Source organism: Aspergillus lentulus, assembly GCF_001445615.1.
Source record: "Aspergillus lentulus DNA, contig: Alt09, strain: IFM 54703, whole genome shotgun sequence".
Lineage (NCBI taxonomy): Eukaryota > Fungi > Ascomycota > Eurotiomycetes > Eurotiales > Aspergillaceae > Aspergillus > Aspergillus lentulus.
Window position 1 is genome coordinate 2,381,474 of NW_028322117.1, and position 15,777 is coordinate 2,397,250.

General features: G+C 50.3%; 4 protein-coding genes across 4 annotated transcripts; 3 read left to right on the plus strand and 1 right to left on the minus strand.

The window, feature by feature from the left end:
• Window positions 1-1,161: 1,161 nt before the first annotated feature.
• Window positions 1,162-3,985, plus strand: ALT_5596 (involucrin repeat protein; the record flags this gene model as incomplete). Its single annotated transcript, XM_033554637.2, has 3 exons — window positions 1,162-1,323; window positions 1,392-3,815; window positions 3,875-3,985. The coding sequence occupies 3 exons, from the start codon at window positions 1,162-1,164 to the stop codon at window positions 3,983-3,985; spliced, it is 2,697 nt and encodes an 898-aa protein (XP_033410528.2).
• Window positions 3,986-4,385: 400 nt separating this feature from the next.
• ALT_5597 (uncharacterized protein) lies at window positions 4,386-5,849 on the plus strand (the record flags this gene model as incomplete). Its single annotated transcript, XM_033554636.2, has 1 exon — window positions 4,386-5,849. The coding sequence occupies one exon, from the start codon at window positions 4,386-4,388 to the stop codon at window positions 5,847-5,849; it is 1,464 nt and encodes a 487-aa protein (XP_033410527.2).
• Window positions 5,850-6,471: 622 nt separating this feature from the next.
• On the minus strand, window positions 6,472-9,206 carry ALT_5598 (F-box and WD domain protein; the record flags this gene model as incomplete). The annotated part of the gene is made up of 2 exons (XM_089599933.1): window positions 6,472-8,822; window positions 8,969-9,206. The coding sequence occupies 2 exons, from the start codon at window positions 9,204-9,206 to the stop codon at window positions 6,472-6,474; spliced, it is 2,589 nt and encodes an 862-aa protein (XP_089455810.1).
• A 2,452-nt stretch (window positions 9,207-11,658) lies between these two features.
• ALT_5599 (Rho family guanine nucleotide exchange factor CDC24) lies at window positions 11,659-14,601 on the plus strand (the record flags this gene model as incomplete). The annotated part of the gene is made up of 4 exons (XM_033554634.2): window positions 11,659-12,633; window positions 12,688-12,936; window positions 13,014-13,200; window positions 13,268-14,601. 4 exons carry the CDS (start codon window positions 11,659-11,661, stop codon window positions 14,599-14,601), a joined length of 2,745 nt encoding a protein of 914 aa, XP_033410525.1.
• Window positions 14,602-15,777: the final 1,176 nt, after the last annotated feature.

The window sequence follows — 15,777 nt, forward strand, 5'->3', positions numbered from 1 at the left end:
ATGAACACGTCTCGTGTATCTTCATCCGCCCATAAAAGATCCGAGGAATTATTATCAACTGGCAACTGAAGATGGATCGATTCCAGTTACTGTTGCACGAGTCCTGTACCCATCAGATAGAGGACTTGCTTCGCTCGGGTCAACTTGAGACACCTATTCTGTGTGCATACCTCCAGTTGTGTTCGACGTACTCCGTAGCCGAGGAGATCACCTCAGATGCGCCATCATCTTGGGATTTATGATTGTGCAGAAGACCAAGTCTAATTCTTCAAAGTTCAGACCACCATAGGCAATTCGAAGATCATTTTGATGATTGATATCGAATAATGTGGATCTGATCCTTCTCGGGATAAGCAAGCCTTCCTGCGCCTAAGCAAAAGACGAGATCATTGGCTAGATACATCCTACTCCGATAAGTCTGGATTTCAGGGGGAACATCCGGGGCTGAACCAGGGGTTCGTTTAAGGAACCATATTTTCATGGGATCACAGTGTCAAGTCACAAGTGAATATTTATTATCTAGTCCTATAAGAAGGAGATCGATCAGGTATAGAAGATCATCTCATGCATTCCACAAGTCTAATAGTTAGTGATCCAGAATGTGAGAAGTCTTTGCTGATTCCATTTCTTTGTTACCTATCTAAGCACCTCCTAAGGAGCCAAAGTGCAGAAAAAACAGCAGAGCATATATGCATGTAGTTACTACCAGTCATATCACTTCTCCTAGGACATAGATATCTCATGCAACTGTTATTGTATTCTCAATCATATCAAAATTATTTTGATGAATGATGTTCTTGTGAATGTTGATCCATCATATTATGGCGTGTTGGCCTGCCCTTCAGGTAGCCTCCTCATCCTCCTCTTCTAAGTTAGAATTTAGACTTGCTGATCTTCTTCTGCTCTTCAATCCCCCCAAAGTCATTTTTTCCTCTCACCTTATCCACTCCAGTGTCCCTCTGAATAACTTGCCATTACTCTGTTATATCTCTTTTCACACAAATCGCCATTCATTGACCTCAGTTGACGTGGAAGAAGCTGCTGCTTTATGATAATGAACCCTGTTCGGTGACGGCTCGTCCCTGAGACAATTCTCCACACCAATCTATTGCCGCATTCCACCGCGCGTTTCATCGAGATATTTCCTCTCTAGAAGTCGAGATGAACGATCACGATCGCTTTAGCCAGTCATCCTATGGCGACCCGAGATACCTGTCGTCCGCCTCCTTTGAGGCCCCTCCGGCCCCTCCAGCCAAGGTTCTCATGGACGGCTACCGCGAGGCCTTCGAGCCCCAATATGCGGAGAAATTGCGATACAATCCAGTGCGTTGAAGCCTCACTCGGTTTCTCCCTCATATTGAACCATGCTTTTAACACAGCTATTCTTATAGCTCAATCCGAGCCAGCCACGAAGTCCAGCTTTACTGAACGCCAACGACCCCGTCGCCATGTACCTACTCACCGAAACCGCTATGGGGGACAGCATGAATTATGAGATAATGTCTTTGGAGGAAGTTGAGGCTCTGAAGAAAGATTACTCCTTTCTGTCTAGTCGCCTTAACGCAGCCAAACGGAAATTAGCCCTGGAAATGAAACTGCGCGACGCGGCTCTGTCGCTTAGCAGATTAAACAACTCAACAAACCGTAGGGCTAGCGAAGAATACGACGCAGGGATCTCGCCGAAGTCTCGTCCCAGTCACGGAAATGGGTTCGGCGCTACGGACTCTTCGGACAAAACGGACGAGGAACTGGCGGAGAGCACGCGAAAGTGCGAGGAGCTAGCTAATGAAATCTGGAACTTGGAACGCAAGGCGCAGCACGTACGCCAAAGGTTGTTGGAACATACAGCCGGTGTTCTACAGATGACGCATAAGGGGTTGAAGAAGAACCTGAGGAATGTTCCACATACACCGGAGAGCCTCTCTAGCCACAACACCCGCGGCAGTATCGACGACTTTGACGACAGAAGCTTGTACAAGACGTCAGACAATCTTGATGGACCAGCTGGGTCCGGTAGCCAAGAGATGATTGGGCTTGAAGTTATCGGGAATACCGAAAGAAGGCTGGAAGCTTTGAGTGAGAACCTGCGCGACATGGTTTTAAGGCTGCAACCTGAGAGCGACTATGATGCGATTCCCCGAACTTCGGTTGATGCGACATCGATAAATCCCACAGCGACAGTCGAAGCGCTCCTCGCTTACATTGAGCGTGGTTTTAATATAATTGCTGCAAAATCAGCTGAGACACCGCGCGCCTTAGAGTCGGATCACGGTACAGAGAACCATTTAGTGGAAATCAACGCCCGACTACACCACATCGTGGGGCAATCTGGATTGTCTCGCTCACAGGCTCTTTCTCCTCCCCCGACGTCGTCAGGGAATGGCCTACACGCACATTTTGATTACCTGAATCTTGGTATTGATGACCTTCATAGCCAGATTGAGAAGCTCCTCGAACAGAAGAGCATCTTAACGACTCAAATTCAGCAACAGCGGGAATTAAACTCCAAATCGGATGCGGAACGAGATGCACACATAGCCGATCTGGTCGAGCAGATCGCTCATCTCCGGAAAGACCTCGAGCTGTCTGAGCAGGGTGCTCAGACTGCAAAGGATGAGCTCGATCTGGCAATCAAGCAACTCGAAGCTCTACGTCAGGAACACAATGACCTTCAACAACACAAGAGCGTCGCCGAAGATCACGCAAGCGCTTTGGCATCCGAAAAAGAAGCTCGAGTGCATGCGGAGGCGGAACTGTCGCGCTTACAAACTGTCATCCAGGAACTTAAGCAGGGGATGGACGCGCAGACGGAAGCTGATGAAGCCCGTGTGCGGGCAGAGCACGAGGTCGCTCGTCTGGAATCCCATCTCGAACAGCTTCGATCCGAAAGCGCCTCTCAAACAGAGGAACTCACTGCCGCTCGCTTGAAGGCAGACAGTGAAGTCACACGTCTGCAGAGTGTGGTTGATCAACTTCGTCAGGAGGCAAACGCTAGAGCTGAGGAAGCTGTCGAGGCCCGTGACCGAGCCGAACAACAAGTACTGCAGCTGGAGCAGACGATGCAGCAAGTTCGCAACGATGCTGATGCACGGATCAAGGAAGCCTTAGATTCTCGTGTCGCGGCAGAAGAGAGTGCGACTCGGTTGCAGGCTGAATTGAGTGAAATGGCCAGCGAGGTTTCTCGGCTGCAAGACGCTATGGGAAAGCTTCACGCTGACATGGAGTCGCGGCTCAGAGAAGCAGCTGAGGGACGCACAAACGCAGAACAGAGCGCGAGTCGTCTGCAGGCTGAGTTGACAGAAATGGAAGGCGAAGTGGTCAGGGTACAAACGGAACTGACAATGGCCAAAGCGGAGCTCGATGGTGCGTACGGTAGCAGAGCCCAACGAGCAGCAGAGGTGGCCGCCAATCCAGCTATCCAAAAGGAACTTGATGACTTGAACACCAGGAATCTTGAGCTTGCGGAGGAGCTCGCAGCCCTCAAAGCCGGAAAGCCTGGTAGCAGCGATCTGCAGCAGCGAGTGCAGATGCTGGAAAGGGAACTCCGGGAAACTATTGACGATTATGAAATCATGACCAAGGCCAGCATCGAGTTCGAGAAAGAACGTGAGAGGTACGAAGGCATGATTGACGGTCTACGTGACCGCTGCGAACAACTGGAGACGCAGCTCAACGAGGAGCGAATCAATTGGATGGGTATCAACAACGCAGTGGGACGAGATGGCACGTATGAGACCACTTCTACAATGGTCCTGAAAAATGAATTCAAGAAAATGATGCGTGACACTCGCATTGAGAACATGAAGATCCTCAAGGTTAGTTACAATGTCGTGGCCTTCCGTTGCCATTATTCCAGGCTAACCTATCTGTGCAGGCGGAACAAGAAGAACGAAGACGATTAGAGACTCAGATTCGGAATCTGAAGAAAGACCAAGCAGCAAGCACTGGCAAGTCGAGTCTCAGCCACAGCGTCACGGCTTTATGATCATGATATCCTATAGACTTTTTTTTATTTTATTTTCGGTTACCCCAGCTTTGATGTGGACTATCGATCAGTACAGCCAATACTTTCAATGTGCATATTATTCTCTAATTCCCTCCATGTACTATTTCGGAACTCTGCCCATTTGTGTCTATATTTGTCTGCGCACATATAATAACGAAGCTGACAATGTATCATCAATCGCCTTGCTTGATATCACTTTCCGTTTTTGTCCTGCCTTGTGATGAAGATGCGGAAGGTGCACAGGGCCATAGGGAGGCCTGTTGGCGGACATTACATCCCACGCTCCCGATCCTCGCACGCACTTGGTACACAGCGTCTTCTGCAACCTTACTGAGCATCTTGTTATTCTTTCGTTCATGACTCCTGTTTGTCATTGAACATGTCACCCCGATGTCGCCCTGTCTCCACCGAGTCTGTGTCCTCCGATCGACAGTCATTTCTGAATGGACGAAAGACATATCATGGAAATGTCCGACACACGAATACAGGTCTATCTGTGCCAGTGACCAGCGACGAAAGCTCCATCTACAATGCTGCCAGAGCGGGTTCCGTCGACGACAGTTATTCATTGACCCGTAGCACTGATAATCCCATGGACGAAATCTTAGACAGTGGGACGGCACCGAATATGGCCATGTTCATTCCTTTAGCCCATGAAGCACATGCTTCTCACACTCTCTATCTCTCAAAAGAGCAGATGATCAAAGGCCCAGTGTGGGACTCGCATCCATTATCAGACACCTGCGTCGCAGCGACCGCGGGCTGTGACGAGACAACTGAACTTGTTTTGTCTGACATCTCATTGAAGAAGCACTCTCGCGATAAGTCTCGCCATCGTAAAGTGGCCAGTCTCAATGACCTAGACAACGTTCAACGAGTTCCTAAATGGCCAGGACGTAAAGGGTCGCCAGTGCGTCCTGCTATTCCGCGATTCCCTCCACCATATAGATCACCCACTCCTCCGGGCCTTCCATCTTTCGGAAGTCCTGAAGCGATGTCCTACTCTACCCAGTTCTTCGTTCGGTCCTTTGTTCGCGAGGGACATATCCAACAGAGAACTCCACCAACCACAGGTCCACTCACTTCGAATGGTGGAGGGGTGGCGTCTTATGGGGAAACCTTACGAAGGTTCTTCGGATTCTCTTCACCTGCTCCTCCTCGGCCTACTAGACAGGCGATTCCAGTTGCAAGGGCCGAAGATGGTACGGCAGTGCTAGGACGCTTTCCTTATCGGCATAGCGCCCATGGTACAAGCTTGGTCAGCCGACTCGACGACCATCCTTTCCACAGGAGGGCGCTTCCTGCGACCGATTGTGAGACTGTCGAGGAGGAAAGCGACTCTAACCGTCCGAATGAATATGGTACGAGGTTCGTGAAGTCTACAAGCTTAGCGCAAGTCGAGGCATCAGTGCCGACTTCGCGTCCCGCTGAAGAGACTCGTCGTTTCGATTCCTCCAGTGTCACGCCAGCAATACCTAAACCGACCGTGACTGGTCGATCCCGAAACCCAGGACCTGCTACGGTGTCCCGGACGAAAAACCTCATCCCTAGACAGACTAGCATCTCCCAACCACAGCATGGTCGTACTTCAGTGAGTGGCAATGAGCCCCAGCAACAGAGTTCGGATCGAATTGGCCAGCCTCGTCGGTCCGTCGACATGACTGGAACTGTCCACGCGTCAGCAGACCCTTTATTGCAGTTTCTACAGATCAGGGCGCTTTCTCTCTGCTGTTGCCTCCCAGGCTTCGGCGAACAGGACGACATCATATACGCACAATCTTCGAACGATACGTACACCACTGCAAGAAGCTCGCCTGCCAATGGGATTAACCGTCGGGGTTAGTGCTATCCGTCAAGCGACGTCTACGGACCTAAGCACGCAGAATCTCGGTCTGTCAAATTGGGGCAATCACGCAGTTAGATCCTTCTCTGGACGCTCGGGTTGGCATTGTTACATCACTACAAAACACGGAGAGCCGTGGGACAATCAACCACACCAGAACCTGCTGCTAGTCATAAATTGTACTTGGCTCCCTCTGGTGTTGCATTACGAACAAACCAAGCCTTGTAATTGTATCATTATTTCTTTCATTATGATTGGAAAGAGAACCAATAAAGACATCCAAATGGCTAAGTCATATACCAGGCAACTCCGTTGCTCACATGCAAATATGCTTGGACATAGAAAACGTAAGGGACAATATGCGTGGGCTGTGGTGGGAAGAATATGGAAGTAAGAAAAGGCTTGGAAGGAAAGGCGATGAACCCGAGATGCAAAGGTCCAAAAGGGAAAGACCAAATGTGCCGCAAGTAGCAGAATGATTATCAGGCATAGAGAAGAAAGACTGGCATAGGTGCACAGAAAGTAAAGTGGTCTTGCTGATAAGGACAGAGAAAGAATTATGTGACGAGAAAAGGCCCGAGAGAAAGCGCACTCGAACCGGGAGCGAAGGTCGATAAAAGTCTTAAAGACCGGTAAAGAATTGGCACGCTTCATTGAGTTCTTCGTCGTCGCCCACAAAGTCCCATCCCACGATCCTGGGATCCTGGCTGGCGCAGATGATCTTGCGAGCATCGAACTGCAGTTTGAAGATTCTCGACGTAGGATGGCCGCCCTGCGGGTTCAGAGTTCGGTTCACGCGGACATGGTGGTGGTGGTGCGGCGGTACGGGATTTGGCATGGGCTGCGCGTTCTGCATATGATGTTGGGCCTGGATCAACAATGCCGGATTCGCAGCGTGCCCTAGCTGAGCGTTGGCGTTGCCTGTGTTCCAGGAGTTCCAGAAAGCATTTTGTTGACCAGGCGCAGGATGAGTGATAGGAGCCTGATGATGAATTTGGTTGATGGGGGGAAGATGCTGCGTGGAAGGTGCTTGTCCAGGGGGAGGCACAGCCGCTTGCCCCTGAGGCAAAGGCGGACCCTGATTCTGCGGAACTCGCGGGGTAGGAACCATTGTCCGCGAAGAGGACGGGTGCGCCTGCGAAGCGTTGTCGACGGCGTCGGCCTGCCGTAATCGCTGGCTAATGACCCATCGGCCCTCTTTGTCTTTTTTCCAGATTATGATTGATTCGTCGTATGACCCCGAGACGATCCGACCCCATTGACTGCCACCTCCGCCTGGAGGTATTTTGGCACCCAGGGCCTTGATGTCCCGAGGGTTCCGCGAGCCAGCAGTGTTTTGATGATAGCCGGCGCGCCTGAGGGCACTAGGACCCAAGTCCACCCCTTCACCGGAACGTTGAGCGTCCCAGAACTCATTTTCGATTGCCAGAGCCTCAAGTCTCATGGCTTCCTCGGCGCCCGGTGGATCACCAAAGCCAGCCTGGACGGTTCTTACCAAATTGGCGTGTCCATGTAAACAAGCGACCTCTGCGCCAGAGGCATGATCAAAGATTCGAACTGTATCGTCATTGCTTCCGCTGATAATACGTCGGTTGTCGAATTGCACGCACGCAATGCCTTTTTCATGCCCCGGCAGAGTCTTCTTGCATGCACCGCTGTGGATGTCCCAAATCTTGATGAGACGGTCCCCCGACGCAGAAACAATCTCATCGTCGTTCATCTGTATCGCATTAACCGCTGCCCCGTGTCCATCCAACGTCATCAAAAGAGAGTAAGGCCTCAAGCTTCTGATGTGGTTTTTGGCAAGCTCTGCTTCTAAAACGGGAGATGGAATTGCGCTGGTGTCAATAATATAAGACGGATATGTAACTCCGACTCCTTGACGAACGCTGGGATAATCTTTGTCTAGTGGTGTAAGTGCTCGTCGATTCCAGATCTTGATGAGTTTATCCTTAGAGCACGTAACAAGATAGCGCTCGTCGAATCTGAGGTTCAGGACGGAGTCATCGTGAGCGGACGTGATTTCATGGATTTTCTCACCGGTAGAGAATCGCCAAATTATGACATTTTTGTCGCTACTGCCCGATATTATGACATCTTCCGACGGCCGCGGGTCAAACTGTAGGCATAGGACCGACTTTGTGTGACCGACAAGGGGACGATACCGAAGCCTCTTGGTCTCCAAATCCCAAACGCGAACAGTCCGATCTCGGCTACCGCTGACGAGCCACCTCCCTATAAACTGAATTGCATACACACACTCCAGATGAGCCTCTTCCGGGTGGGCCGGATGCGGGAGTTGGAAGTTAGTGAATCGGCCTTTCGCCCAGTTTTCTTCCAAGCGTCTTCGTTGTTTGTAGAGGTGTGGCCAGTTAATTCGCACAGCGCCATTAGGCATTCGAACCATGATTTGGGACTTTGGGGTAGTGGACAGCGGCTGACCGTTCGATTTGGGTAAATCGACAGCTCGGGAATCAAGTCTGTTACTGGGAGAAAGCGGCGAAGATCTCGAGGCTGCCGACACGGCACGGTCGTTCACAACATCACTCATCTGGTGGTCTCCCTCATTATCCGCTTCCACGGGCGCTCCGAGATCTCGTGCTGGCGCGTCATCCGATACTGTTTCTGTACCACGCAAGTCCAGCCAACCCTGAGGGACTCTTTTCTTATTCTTCGGCTCTCCAGAATCCGGGTCTTCATGTCTCGACCGGGACTTGCGACTCTGCGGCGAGGATAGCGCGGAGTGGTTCTGTTCGAATGTGCGGATGGCGTCGATGTCGACGCGCCAGCCTTCGCTGATGTATAGGTCTCTCCATAGTCGAGTGTCAGAGATACGGCTACGCCAAGCACGGGATGCTAATGAGGCCGTCAAAAGGGTCTTGGGGTCAAGGTAGGAGAAGATCTCGGATGTGATTTCGGGCGGTAGCTTGAGAACAGGGTCCATGTGCAACAGAGGGGCGAGTCGATCGACGACTGAGGCAATAGTAGATGTTCGTAGGGTCCGGAGCAAGTTATAAGCGAATTCTGCACAGCCAAGAAGGTAACCCATCAGTCTCCATGGTCACAGCAAGGGCTTTCACCGGACGGGTTTCCAGTTCTGGGCCGCACGCCTAACTCACCAGCTTTGTCCGCTTCTCGGAGCGCAAGGAGCCAATCCGGAAGGGACATCGCATCGCCTGAAGACGGTTTCAAGCAATCATTGTCCGACTGGCTTTTTGTCTCGTCAGCATAACCTTCATCAAGCTTGAAGCCTGCTGGAGACAATGATGGGGCAGTGAAATCGGAGGAGCAACTGGGGTCCCGGAGCCGCATGAGACGAGGAATTGCAGCTTCCGCCGCAGCGGGCTCTTGCTCCATGTGAAAAATGTTTCGTCAGTTAAAAGTTGTGTGGTCGGATTATCGTCTCTATAATGGATCTTCGTCGTTCAGTATGAGCTTGGTTGGCATGGGTTAGGATGTAATCGCGTCGGCCACTGCCTGTCAATAGATAGAGCTAGGACATTCCCGTTGATCGTACAGTCAGGGGATATGATGATTGATCAGAACAGTGGATCATGCCAATCAAGACTGACCTTGAAGATCGATGGAATTATCTTCAATGGATCGGGCCTTTACAGTATTGGCGTGATGGCAGCCAGATGGCTTGGCCAGAGGGGAAGTTTGTCAAGCTGAGAGCGGTATATCATGTCAGAATACACGCATATACGTGTATCCAATCCTATTGATTTGAAGGTCGAGTATTTTAGAATTGCAATCTATAATCAAGTTTCTTGGAATTCTAGCTAAGTGATAGTCATTGCTTTCTAGTCGTTTTCCGTTTCTGGTAAGAGTTTGACCGTTCATCCTACAGCGAAAGAAGCACCGGGACTCCGGGAGGTGCTGTCTCTCTGTAAGGGACAATACAGCCATATCATGGATACCTGATGCCACACCCTACAGAGAGCTGTGACCGAACATTATGAACCCATTCGTTGAAGAGAACAATTCCTTCCTTACTTTCGAATAAATATCAAGACTTCGGAGATAACCAGAAAGATACTAGTTATCCAGCCCAATTCGAATCTGAGTGGGGGAAGTACCGTGCGGCATTTCTGGTATCAGATAGATAGATACAGCAGCAAGGACTCCCACCCTCCTTGACTCTTGAGGTCAAGAGACCAGATTCGTCATGGCTGCTTACTGTCTATCTACTACGAAAAGCTGTGGACAGAACCGGGAGAAGAATATGTATCATGCAAGTGCCCAGTCTCTCTCCCTTTCGCTGCACTAGACACTCCATCAGTTGATAGAGTTGAGAGCCGAAACACTGACTGACCGAGGTCTCCACTTCCCAGGCCCGCCGTCCAATTGAGCAATGAATATCAGAGTCTATTAGATTAGATCAAAGGCTCCATTGTTATTGATGTGTTTTGGATTCTGATGTTCTGAATCACCTGTCACTCGAGAGGTTGGGTAGATAGATAGATAGTCAGACGTAGGACCTCAGGACAATATGATGTAGTGTGACCTTGACTGCCAAGGAGCTGACAAAAGAGAACAGAAGGACATTTCTCAAATTTAAGCATACTATAAAATAAGTTGAATGCAGTAGGTATCAATCAAAATAGTTGGAAGAGATTCCGTCTCAAAGTTTATACCCCCCTGCCTCCTATGCAGTTCATACAATTACTATGTCTGCACCATATCATCGGGACCATATTCCCCTGTAAAGCCTGGGGGATTTGTAACAGAATCATTATGCTTCTTCTTTGTCCGTAGTTATAAGCTTTAGATGACCTCTTCTTCCTTCAGGATCCTCTCTCTTCACTTTTTTGTGATCTTATTATCACAAACTAAGAAAGACAGCTGATACTAGGTATTCAGAGTCTGCTTCTCCCCACCTCTCCACAGCTACTTTAAATACTCGGGTACTGCCTACAGTACCTACTGGTTCTATAACTAGATATAACTACATAGCACTAACGCGCGCTACCCTGCTTCAGTAACTAAGCAATCCATTGGCCTGGATCCTTGCGAGGTCTGTCCCTGGCGCTCTGTTACTCGTCATCTTCCTTCCCCTTCTTCCACCCCTCCTATCTGTTCTCTGCTCAAGAGATTCTGCTCTCTTGTCGTCTTCCTTTTCAGCATATTTTTATCCTGATTTCTACTGCAGTGGTACGACATCAGATATCCATCCCCTCCTTCCTCTCCCCTCCCTTTTGCCGTGGGAACGCCTCCTTAGTTCTTGGGCTTCTTGGGAACGCCCGCAGCGGCAAACCCCACACCCACCCTTTTTTTAATTTCTCAGTACAGAAGATCCCTCCTGAGAATTTCCGATACTATTGATACCTGGAGCTGTTCGCAGCAAGGGTCGGGGAATTTACCAAAATAAATCAAGGAAGATAAGAAAGCACAGGAAAAAGAGGAGTTCTGCAAAATTCTGTGCGTTGGAAAAGGACGCAAGTGTATTAATACTTCTTTCTTGGTCGCATTTTGACATCTTCTCCCAGAGTTAGTTAGGGCGCGGGAAAGCTTCGTCGTTTGGCTCGACCAAAGGGATAGTTATTAGTTAACTATCTATCTACCTATCTCCACTCCCCTTCCTGACAACCACCTACCTACCTACCTTAACCTCTCTGCTCGCTCGCACCCATCCATCCCGCATCAGTCCACCGGCTCGAAAAACTCGTGATCCATGATCGACATTATTCCCTTTGACCGACGATTTGCATCTCTTTCGACCTCCTTCCTTCGGTCTGCTGCGCGGATCTGACTCGACTCACACTTTGGTTTTCGGTGCCACTACGACTTCGAGTGGCGGGCAGCTGAGATGATGGAGCCCGTGGTATCGAACGGCGGTCCTGTCGCCGAGGACAATATCATCAACCGTCGCGGTGGTGAATCGATCTATCAGAGCTGTGTAAATCTCAAGAAACGGCTGGCTGAGGTACCGAACTTCGAACCCCACTTGCGAGAGATGGAGGAGGAGGACGAGAAGCTGGGCAACACCGACCCTGTCGCATCGCTCTGGAATTGCCTTCGGAATGGATACCCCTTGTTGACCATCTACAATGCCTCTGATCCCCCCGAGCTCCTCGAGATCGATCCTTCCAAGGTTCCAGAGGCGAAACGTCCCAAAGCCGCCACCTTCAAGTTCCTACAGGCGTCGTTGCAGGAGCTGGCCTTTCCCCAGCAGGACTGCTTCTTGATCACCGATCTATATGGCGACAGTACGACTGGCTTTATCAAGGTGATCAAGATGGTGAATCGCGTTTTGGATATACTGGAGATGCAGGGCCAGTTGAAGCGGTCTTCGGATTCCACAACTTCGGCTCCAGCGAAAGGGGCGGTGAAGCTCACCAAGAGGGAGTTCATTCTCAAGGAGTTACTGGAGACAGAACGCGACTACGTCCACCACCTACAGAATCTGCAGGCTCTCAAGAAAGAGCTAGAGGAGACAGGGGCTCTGACTGGAGATGCTAGCCACCAGATCTTTCTCAACTTGAACAATCTCCTTGATTTCGCGCAACGGTTTCTTATTCGGATGGAGCAACATTACGCCCTACCTGAGGATAAGCAAAACTGGGGTGAGCTTTTCATTCAGCACGAGGAGGCTTTTCGACAATATGAGCCGTTCATCTCGAATCAAATGCGCTGTGATGAAGCCTGTCTCAAAGAGTGGGACAAGATTCGGTCAGCACCGCGGCCGCTCGACCTTCAGCAGATGGTCGCTCAGCCTGCAACTCTGAACAGTTTCTTTGTCAAGCCTTTTCAGCGTATGACGAAGTACCCCCTGATGCTTATGGTGTGTTGACTTCCGACCTGATGTGTGCGCACCGTCATTAACCACCGGTTACAGGAACTGCGCAAACAAACCGAGGATCCCGATCTCCAAGCTAATATCACGAAGGCTATTGACACCATCCAGTCTGTTCTCGACTCCGCAAACGACGCGATCGACAAGGAGCACCTAGCGTCGGCCTTTCTCGATTTGGATGAACGAGTAGACGACTGGAAGGCTCTGAAGATCGACTCGTTCGGCGAATTGCTCCGCTATGGCACATTCACTGTCTTGAAAGGCGACACGGGCAAGGATTCTGAAAGAGAGGTTAGTACCTGTTTTGCGAATCCCTGTTATTTGACAAGCAAGCACTCATTATGCTAACCAAAATGCGTCCGATCTAGTATCACATCTATCTCTTCGAACGGATATTACTCTGCTGCAAGGATATCAACCCAAACAAACAGAAAACCAAGTTGATGGTCAGCAAGGATAAGCCGGCCACAACTATCAAGGGCAAGCCACGTCTGCAGCTGAAAGGTCGCATCTACATGGCCAATGTGACGGATATCGTTTGCCTTCAAAAGCCAGGTATGAGCGTTCCCCCACCCTTGGACATATGCCCACCACAGTTCTAACAGGTAATCCCTCCCCGCAGGATCCTATCGGATTCAGATCTTTTGGAAGGGCGATCCTGGTGTTGTGGACAATTTCATCATTCGCTTCCAGAATGAGGACGTAATGCGCAAATGGTACAAGGAGATTGACTCGCAGCGAGCGATTCAAGCCGAGCAACGCAGCGCCCGAAACACCGGTACTTCCGAAACGGAATTCATGTACATGAAGGGCATTGCGAACATACCGAATCCTTATCAGCAAGAGTACGACGCTGAAGAGCAGGGCACCAAGGAGGCAGCGTTCTTCTCCGAGTTCCCAATGAGCCGCAATGCGTCCAGCACGAGTCTTCGAACCCGGTCCGCAACAGGAGGAAGCGGGAGCTCTGGACCTCCGCTGTCATCCGGCCGGCAACCGCGCTTCCCGCCTGACCCCAGTCTGTCCGTCCACACGCAGTTCACGCCCGGTAGCATGTCACCTGCAGAGAGGAACATGAACTCGTACTTCTCCCCTGTCGCCGAGACACCGTCGACCAGATCGAGTTCCCAATCCACTGGCTACTCGTATGGGCGCCAGGGCACACCGTCGAACAACTGGAATGAGGAGCCTAATCGCTACACCGCTCCTGCACTGTCTCGTGGCGTATCCAGAGATGGTACCAACTTCTTCAACAACGCGCCCAATGGCCGGGGTACCCGACCTTCTCTTCCGCCTTTGGCAGGACAGGCCAATGCGAACGGCATGGCCCCAAGAATGCGGTCCGCTAGCAGCCCGGACATTCATCATCACAACTCCGAATCGCGTCGGTATATGGGAGCCCACACGATGCAGACCGTGGACAATGTCCCGGTACCGCCCATTCCTGCTCATATGGCCAGTATGAAGGCGCCAGTGAACAGAAGCCAGAACAATTCGCCTACCGGTATGAATCTTCCGATTCGCAACGGCCACAGTCAGCAAGCCTCTACCCACTTTCACGAGCCTCAATATTCGGAGTCTCGAGCCACTGGGCCCGCGTCCGATCAACCGACGTCTCCACTGAGCCGCGAGCCCGACGAAGAGCCTCTCATGCCGACCCAGCTCAAAGCCAAGGTCAACTTTGATGACAATTACGTGACCTTGGTCATCGCCAGTAACATCATGTTCCGATCGCTTACTGATCGGGTGGATGCCAAACTGGCCCGGTTCACCAATCGATCCATCGGCAATAAGTCGGTAAGGTTGCGCTACCGCGACGAGGACGGAGACTTTGTTACGATTGACAGCGACGAGGCTGTCCAGCTCGCCTTCATGGAATGGCGCGAGCAACATCGGGATATGCTTGCGAAGGGCCAAGTAGGGGAGATTCAACTCTACTGCCAAGTGGTTGAGAATTAGACTCGATAGAGCTAGAGCATTGGCTTGCTCTGCACATGTTTGTCTTTGCCTTTTTTTTTTTTTTGTTTTTTTCCCTTGGTTTTTTCCTCGAATTGTCCGTTGCCTGTCTTCCATTGATGTGGGAGAAAATGGCAGCAGGACGGATTATATTCCCTGGATTTCTCGGCCTTCCATTGTCTCCCTGGATTTCCCAGCTCATCCCCCAACTGGATTGGCTTGAGGCTGTCAAGATGACAATCTTGAAACTTGCAGGCAAAGTGGGAATCAACTCCGTTGCATTGTCCTGTGTTGATCACAATGAAGAGCGATATTTACCATCTACTCCCTATGCTCAACCATATCTGCCCCTGATTTTATCCACGGGGGGTACTCTCCCCAGGTCGAGGAGATCTTGATCATGACTTGTTCTATCTTTTTGCCACGTCCATGAACCATGACTGCATGATGTATGTTATACCGCTGTGTTTTCTTCGTTTTCCTCCTTTGAGCAGACAGTTTCTTCCAGGTTATCGAGAGACAAGATGTACAGTGGATTTCGTTTTAGGGCTGGTTCTTTGTCTTCTATTTCAACTCACATTTTCCATTGAGCAGAAGCGGCACATTTGCATTCTAGTCTGGCTTTTTCCGTTCTTTTTTCTTTTTTCGAGTAAGGAGCTTTATTGGAAAAGTCCAGTAATTATCCTATACTACAAGTCCGCTAGTAGTTGTAGCGATTCTCGACGTAGAGCTAGACAGGTAGCCATATACTATGTATCGATCACAGCTTCTTGGACATTATTCAAAATTCTGTACTCAAACTTCAACATCATCATTCAGCAGATTCCTACGGAGTACCCCTGAACCTTTGTTTGAAGTGAAGAGTAAGTAAGATCACGACGAGGAATTGTGGACCCATATGGAGCCTGGACATTATCAATTTAGCCTCAGAGAAGTAATAGCTAGTCTCCCACCTCTCTCCATCGTCGACCAAGACCCCAAATGTGCAACCACAACGACCACGCCGAATCTTGGGAGTCAAGTCGAGTTAATTTGGGTACGCGTTCTCCCTGTAAGGATGCCAGAGCTATCAATTATCATCTAGATACATAATCCTCTCGCCAGCAGCCCGCATGGACAGTGCAGCGACGCGGGAGCCGCCATCATCCAGAATCCCCATTTCGCGATGGGGCAGGCGGC